At 36.4% G+C, this 7,718-nt stretch overlaps 2 protein-coding genes across 2 annotated transcripts; both read right to left on the bottom strand.

The window, feature by feature from the left end:
- Positions 1-809: 809 nt before the first annotated feature.
- LOC114277374 (uncharacterized) lies at positions 810-3,070 on the bottom strand. Its single transcript, XM_028219268.2, has 3 exons — positions 2,188-3,070; positions 1,453-1,504; positions 810-1,344 (listed from the first exon to the last, which is right to left on the bottom strand). Exons 1-3 carry the CDS (start codon positions 2,400-2,402, stop codon positions 1,156-1,158), a joined length of 456 nt encoding a protein of 151 aa, XP_028075069.2. The 5' UTR covers positions 2,403-3,070; the 3' UTR covers positions 810-1,155.
- A 1,395-nt stretch (positions 3,071-4,465) lies between these two features.
- On the bottom strand, positions 4,466-7,467 carry LOC114277373 (early-responsive to dehydration stress protein (ERD4)). Its single transcript, XM_028219267.2, has one exon. It carries the CDS (start codon positions 7,075-7,077, stop codon positions 4,582-4,584), a length of 2,496 nt encoding a protein of 831 aa, XP_028075068.2. The 5' UTR covers positions 7,078-7,467; the 3' UTR covers positions 4,466-4,581.
- Between the last annotated feature and the right edge of the window lie 251 nt (positions 7,468-7,718).

Raw genomic sequence — 7,718 nt, 5'->3', positions numbered from 1 at the left:
AAGCTTTTTAAATTAAACTATTAGAATAGTTAATTAAATAAAATCTTTCACTGAATGGAATAATTTTATTAAACTATTTAAATAGTTTAATCAATTTTTAGAAACTCACTTAGGAACTAAAAATTTGAACATAGAATTAAAATAAAATTCCCACAATTACAAACTTTAGGAAACCACTTAGGAACCCAAAATTTGAATTTAGAATTAAATTAAATTCCCACAATAATTTTTTAATTGAAAAAATTCAAAAGAATTTTATCAAATAAAAATTAATGTTAGACTCGAAAACGATGTCAACTTCCCATTCACTCATAAATGGTTTTGACGTTCCGTCTTCACCGTGTGACTTGCCACGCGGCAAGGAACACTTCACCTCTTCGGACCCACCCCAAAAGACGTTTGGGGTTCACCCAAAATGGGTTAAAAAATATGCCTATATAAAACTATTTTTTCCAACAGTTTTTTAAAAAAAATCTTAAAAATTTTTTATGGAGAATTTTCTATCAAAATAATGCAAATGTGGTAGTTTTGTATTTAAAAACAATCTTCACGAGTCTTTGTTTTAAAATGATTAGTTCAAATTCAAATTTTTTTATATATAAATGTCCAATTTTTTTTTTTTAATGTATTGTTTTGTTGGTATAACATTAGTCTTATTTTATTTTATTGGTTTCCAAGTTAGCATTATTATTGCCAACCCCAAAAAAGGAACGAAAAAATACCAAAAAACAAAATCAAAACAAAGGGGGAGGAAAAAGGACACCAAGTGAAAAGCATGCTCTCCTATAAACATGTTTTTAACATAAATATAAACCAATCACATAACTGTCCAAAACTAGATTAAATTTAACATGGTTGTACACCATACAACTCATCTTAGAAGAGGAAAAAAAAAAAGAAAAAGAAAAAAAAAAAAACTCTTTATGTGAGACTAATCACAAATCAAGAGTTCAATGGGCACAACTCAGATGATCAGAGAATCATATTCACAAGATACATCTGTGTGCATTTATCTCATTCTATTTACAAGTACACAAACAATTACACAAAAATAGACAACTGCTACAAAAAACACAACCTCAAAATGGGAGAAACCCCTCATTGTGAGGACAGACTCATTCTTCTGGGAAATTTCTCGTTTTCATGTTCCGGGGCTCATATTGGAGAAGCAGAGGTGAAGCCAAATTTATCCGACAGTTTGGTTCGCGTAAAAGGTGAAAAAACTTCCATCTGGTGCATGAATTGCACATCATGAACCAATGGATTGTCTGTTCGGCTCGGAGGAGAGCCCGAGTAGCATGACACTGAGCACCCGGTGCATACAGATTCTCGTCCATCGATTATCTGCATTGTAGATCAAGATCAAGTTAGTAGTAGGGATTAAAGAGTCGAGGGCATCTAAAACTTTTTAAGGAAGATTAGTTTGTGATAATAATATGGTTTGAATCAAACCTTTTCAGCCAATATGTTGAGAATTGGGCTTCTTTCATTGGTATTTGGTTGGCTGTTGACATCAGAATAGGAAATGAGTTTCGAATTCACAAGTATTTGGAACCATCTTAGAAAGGAAAGAAAGATACAAAGATTTCATAAATTTGTATTTGATATCATACTAATTTATGGATTGGGTATATAGTAACTATTTTTCAACACTACACTACCTACCTAGAAAGCAGGACATGCCAAAATAGGTATCGTGTTTGTATTTGACATGTGTTGGAGACGCCACGTGATGTAACTATTTTTTAACTATTATTTTAGCATAGGACACATTGGGACACTACATGGACGTGCCTCATTACACCTTCATGAACTTTTTTTTAAATTTATTTTATGTATGATTTAATAAAGTTAATTTGAGGTCAAAGTAAAATATATGAAAACAAGGGAGAAAGTGGAAGAGTAAAACCCACAAATACATGGATGGCTCTCATGTCTCTGTGCTTGCCCTATGTTTATATTCATATAGATAGCAAATAAAAAAATATATTTTTACTGTAATCTCACCATATCTGTATCCTAATTTAAAAAAACATATATATTTATATCTTGTGTCCATCTTCGTGCCCTATGCATGTATCCGTGCTTCGTAGGTAACTACTAATTTCAAGCATATGTCATGATATATACGAAGGGGGAAAGTTTTATAATTCCGTTTTACAAAGAAAAAATAAAAAACAAATTAACCTGTGTTTGGTACATCTCAGGGGGTTGAGAAATTCCGGAAGGGGAGATCCAAGACGGCGAGGCTTTGGACAAACTGGCTGACCATCACTGCCTTCAATCAAAAGCTTGGTTGTCTCTGCACCTGCATTCACAAGATTGCTTTTCACCGCTAAATGATGCATTTCTTCTTCCAAATTGAGTAAAATCAAAGTCACAAGTGAAAAACTTGTGACCATTCTAACTAACTTTCCCTATTTATTACCACCCAATTCACAAGGTAAGAAATTTGAGAGTATTAGTTAATTCAAGATTAGCCACACACTTGAGAGAGAGAGAGAGAGAGAGAGAGTTGAAATTACTCACAAGTGAAGCCACATTGAATTGAACATGGTGTTGAAGTGAAGGAGAAATAGCATTTGCTTGGCACAGCATGGTTATAGGATGAGACTTGACTTGTTGGGTATAATTTTCAAACTTATCTTCATTCTCATCTTGCCTACATTTCATTTCATCCAAGTATGTTCCCATTCCATTAATGAATTTTTCCTTTCCCCTCTTGTACTTATATATATATATATATATTGAATCAAAAATATATATATATATATATATATATATTTTTTTTTTTGTAATCTTTTTAGTTTTCAATACAAATAAAAAAATTCTTCATAGTTTTTTGATATGGATGGTGATGATCCTGAGACGTTTGGCATGTGCTTGCATAAACAGTCATGTTCGCGGCATGATTTTTATTTGTGAAACTGGACGATTCAGCCTCCTTGTTCATTGCTCGCCAGTGCACGGTTTAACTTCAAGTTTGGTTATAATTAAGAGGAATAATTACTGTTCATGCATTCGCACAGGGAATTTTTTTTCTCAATATGAAAAAGGAAAATTGAAATAAACAAATCTTAAAGATAATTAATTAACTATTGATCACATTATGGAAATCAACAAGAATAGATCCAATTGTGGCCTAAGAAGTACGGACACAGATGCATGAGGTGACATGGACATGATACTAACACACTAATATTGAAATTTTTAAAAAATGTAAGACACCTTACATGCTAGACGCGTGGAAAATATATAATTTTATGTATTTATTATATGTCATATGCAAAGATAAATAACTATTATATCATATATATTAATATTTAAGGAAAATATAATAATTTTTTAAGTCTAAAGAAGGAGAATAGATATAAATTTCTATCAATTTTGTTTTATCATTAGATTTCAAATCTGTTTTGTTTGGAATTGCTGTAAAGACTGCATCTGCCAACAAAACAATAAAAACAGAACATGGATGCTGCACAACATGAAATCTTCTCATGGTCATGGTGAATATATAATTCTCTCAAGTTTAGTGTGATTCTTTAGTAGAAACAGCAGAGGTATTGAATTACAAGCATAAAAGTCTAGCAACTTCTGCCATATAACAACCGAGTGGCACATACATGGGTTGCGAAGGGCGTGGGAGAGGGACGCAGATTTTTTGAGACAGAACAACCAATAAGTACCCATTAAAAAGGTTGTATAACATCAAATTTTACTAAAAAGAAGTAATATAAGTCTATTCATTTATCAATTTAAACGATACCTAGACAGATTGCCTCAGACTCTACCAAGCTTGTTCAGTGAAGTCAAGACACGGGAGCTCACAATGGATTCGCAATCTTCACCAGCTAATACTAATAAAAGCCCATTTCCTTCACTTCACAAATAAACAAACTTACGAGTAATGGTTTGGAATAGAACTCTTTGCCCCCAAAACTCATTTCATAAATGAGGGTCCAAATTGACTCGAGAGATAACCAAACTGGTGTAACTTCAAACAAGATCTCAGCTTTCTGTTTTCTGATGTATTGTAAAGTAAAGCAAATATGCCTAGTCACTGCACATCTATTGAGAAAAGAAGAAGATTTTTCATTTTGGGCATTCTAGACCAGTATAAAACTCAACAAGCATGGATTACATAAGAATCATTGAATAACAAATGCACAAAGAAGTGCATATCATAATGATGAAACTGATGGTTCCTAATCTCAACAAACCAAAGCCTCACCTAACAAATTCGTGGCCAATGATAATCTAGAACTCGTGAATCCACTCAATCGCTTTATTGTTTCACTCAGATGTCGGATACATATTTTACAACAGAAAATATCACTTTAAAGGTTACTGAACTTAGCAAATAAAAATACAAAATTCAACTACTCTTAAATTAAATACTGTCTAGTTCAGAATGCATTCTGATCTAGATTCTTCGCAACATAAATGAAAATGAGGAGAAATATGTCAAAAGCACATGAATATATATACAGAAACGTCACAAAAGATTCTTTGAAGATTAACGGGGACAGAAATACATGACTATCACAAGCAACTCATTTATAAGTGTTAAAGATCAAATCACAACTGACTTGTATCCCATCCAAATTTGGGTTGCGAAAAAACCTCATAATCTATCGGTCCATCTACAACATTGTCAACAGTCTGTATGCCTTGCAATAAAGCTGGTTGGGAGTTATCATCATCAGAAGGCAACAATTTATACAACACAAACAGCCCAAGCGTGAATATTGCTTGCAGCTTAGTGGAATCTCCTTTGACTGTAAAGAACAAGAGCATTGAAAGTAGGAACAAGTCGACACAAAACCTCATGATACCCAATACCGTGTCCATCAACCTCCCATCATTGCCTGAAGGAAACCCTTGTACTCTGTATACAAATAGAAAGTTGTACTTATCAACCACGTACCTATACCCAAAATAAATTGTACCAACAGGAACCACAATAGGAGCAAATGCAGAATAGATCATGGTCAGGGCAAAGATTGTCAGATTGAATGCATAATATTGTGCAAAATCAAATGTTTGCTTTGGCATAGGTGAGGTTCTGCTGATCGGATATTCAGAAAGAACTTGTCCTGGTAAATCGATTTCACTAAGTGTGGCACCATTCGGCAATCCATTATTGCCAACCATTGTGTCAAATGCTTCTTCAGGAATCAGTGGTCTCCGCAGACTCTCTAAATCCGGATTTTCTAATGGGTAATCCTCACTTTGTTCTGGTACCAGTAGAAGCATGTCATTCTTCTGAAACTTCTGAAGCTTCTTTTTTATCCAAGGTATTGGAGCCAAAAGATCGAAAGATATTCCCAAGAAAGTGCATGTGATTAGAAATGCAAGAGATGAAAGGCATGACCTTGACAGAAATGACGCGCTCATGTATTGCTCAATCTTTTTGCAATCTTCTCCGTCCAAATAACAGCGACCCATTCTTAAGATTGCACTCTCTAGAGAGGATTCAACCAGAGCCCTCAAAAGAATGAGATTTACAAGAAAGAAGCAAACCATCTTCAAAAGTGCAGCTCTTTGCTCCCCTGACACAGTAAGATGCCGTTCAAACTTTGAGAGATAGGACAGAGCTGATGGGATCACTATATACATACTCACAAAAATAAGAACATTAGGAAGGAACTGAAAGATTATAGTTGCCAGCCAGCTTGAGCTTTGCACCCAAGCCAACCACATTTGAGCATTATCCATTGCCTCTGCGTTGATAATGCGTCCAGCACTCTTAATGGCACTAATCACGGCAAGAGGAGAACTGAAGAACAAAAGCATCAACACTAGGCATGTATTCACAAACACTCTGCGAAGTTTCAGTGAGACCTTTGAGGAGCCCAAATGATTCCAGTATATGTCGGTCGCCAATGGAGCTCGCTCAACTTTCCATTGGTTCCTCTGTAACTGCAACTCCATGACAGAAAAGAATTTTCCAATCCGTCTCCTTTTCTCATTCCGGAAATCCTGAACAGCCTTATTAGTGGCATACACATCCTTAAATACCACAAAAGCCACTCCAGCACCCTTTGCTCGCCCTTCTTTGTATGCTGCCATTTCAGTCTCTAAATCAGCTCTCAATTCTTGCAGCTTTCTCAACCTCTCCTCATCCGTAAACCCTAATTCACTAATAATCTCATCCCAGTAGTTCCTTACTGTCCTCCACAGCGAACGTGCTCTGTTCCACAACCCCGCTGAAGAATCTTCTCCAATTTCACCATCTTCAATTTCAATCGTTGAAACCCGCGACTCAATCTTCACTATCAATTTGGAAATATCATCTCTAACTTTAACCAACTCCGTAACTAAATCATCCAAAGCACACAAATCCATCGGCACAATGACCTTATAAACTTTCCCGGGATACTTGTGTTGAAAATACTCCACCAAAGAAGTCTTATCAAACCCTAAAGTTTTCGGCACCCCGTGCACCATTATAGTGAAAATTGCAGATGAATTCGCACTAGGATCACTAGGATTACCATACCCATCCCTAAACCTAGTGATTCTCAAGCGTTGCTCAATCTCATTTATACCAAAATGAACCAAAACAACAACAATCACAACAAACAAGAAGTGAATCCAGAGCAAAGGCGAACCTTTCGTGATGTGATTCACGGTGGTCTTCGAGAACTGATCGTTCATCGGAGCAGTACCACCGTAGAGATTGAGGGGGAGAACAACACACAAGGAGAGAATCGCGATGGCAAGAAGGACGGAGCAGCTTCCGCCCTCGATAAGGAGGAATTGGGCGGCGTCGGCGCCGCAGTGGGTGGCGATCTGGCGGCCGGTGGCGTGCCAGACGGCGAGGAGCTTGGAGAAGACGGCGGCGGCGCCTGGCATGCGGCGGTGGTCGCTGCGGAGCTTGACGAAGAGGAAGACGAGGACGCAAGAGAGAGCTCCGATGGCGGAGATGTTGAGGAGGTACTGGATGTTGCCGTACCACGCCGTGTCGAAGTCGGCGTCGGGATCGATCGACGGGGGAGGAGAGAGAAGACTGTAATTCATGATCATTGAAGGTAAAGGCGACATGATTGACGATCCTTGAGATTGCTCCATTAGGTCTCTCAACAATCTAGGGTTTATAATGATGAATTATATATGGAAATTTTGAAGAGAACCACTGATTCTCTTCACATGAAACTAGGATTAGGGTTTAGATAACTGTCGAATAATCATCGAATTGCACAGAGAGAGAGAGAGAGAGAGAGAGAGAGGTGTTTTGGAATCCAACTCGTCAGCGAGAATTTCCAATAAAGAAACGATGATGGTTTTGGTTTGGGAGATGGAAAAAAATATTTCCCTAATTCCACATATATTGGGAGTCTTTTCAGTATTGCCCCTGTTAAGGGTTATAGAATCGAATAATTAACTAAACTTTGCTGTTATTTCGTTGTCAACTATACAAATTATTTATTTACTTATTAGTCCCCCTCCCTTCACCGGGAAGCAAACAGCTTATTCGTGGGCCGCACACCACGTTTTATTATACGTTTATAGTTTCGTTTGATAATATATTATTTTAGTAATATTTTTATTTTTTATACAAAAATATCTAAGAAAATCAAGAGAATAATAAAATATAGTGTGCACCCACTTGGATTGGTGGTTTCATCTTCAGAAACTTTTGAGTGAAATTTATGAGATTATTGTTATTCGACTCCACTTGGATCGGCGGGGTGGAGGATGTAAGAGTTGTT

The sequence above is a fragment of the Camellia sinensis genome, chromosome 4 (assembly GCF_055761805.1).
Source record: "Camellia sinensis isolate YWXY chromosome 4, ASM5576180v1, whole genome shotgun sequence".
NCBI lineage: Eukaryota > Viridiplantae > Streptophyta > Magnoliopsida > Ericales > Theaceae > Camellia > Camellia sinensis.
Note: the sequence above shows the minus strand (reverse complement) of the source record. Positions and strands in the feature narration are given on the sequence as shown.

Excerpts from the sequence above, each read along its gene's own strand:
- LOC114277374 (XM_028219268.2), bottom strand. The coding sequence starts at position 2,402 with ATGGTCACAAGTTTTTCACTTGTGACTTTGATTTTACTCAATTTGGAA. Across the intron at positions 1,505-2,187 it reads CTGAGATGTACCAAACACAG|CCAACCAAATACCAATGAAA; the intron begins GTTAATTTGTTT and ends TGATGTCAACAG. Across the intron at positions 1,345-1,452 it reads TCAACATATTGGCTGAAAAG|ATAATCGATGGACGAGAATC; the intron begins GTTTGATTCAAA and ends TCTACAATGCAG.
- LOC114277373 (XM_028219267.2), bottom strand. The coding sequence starts at position 7,077 with ATGGAGCAATCTCAAGGATCGTCAATCATGTCGCCTTTACCTTCAATG.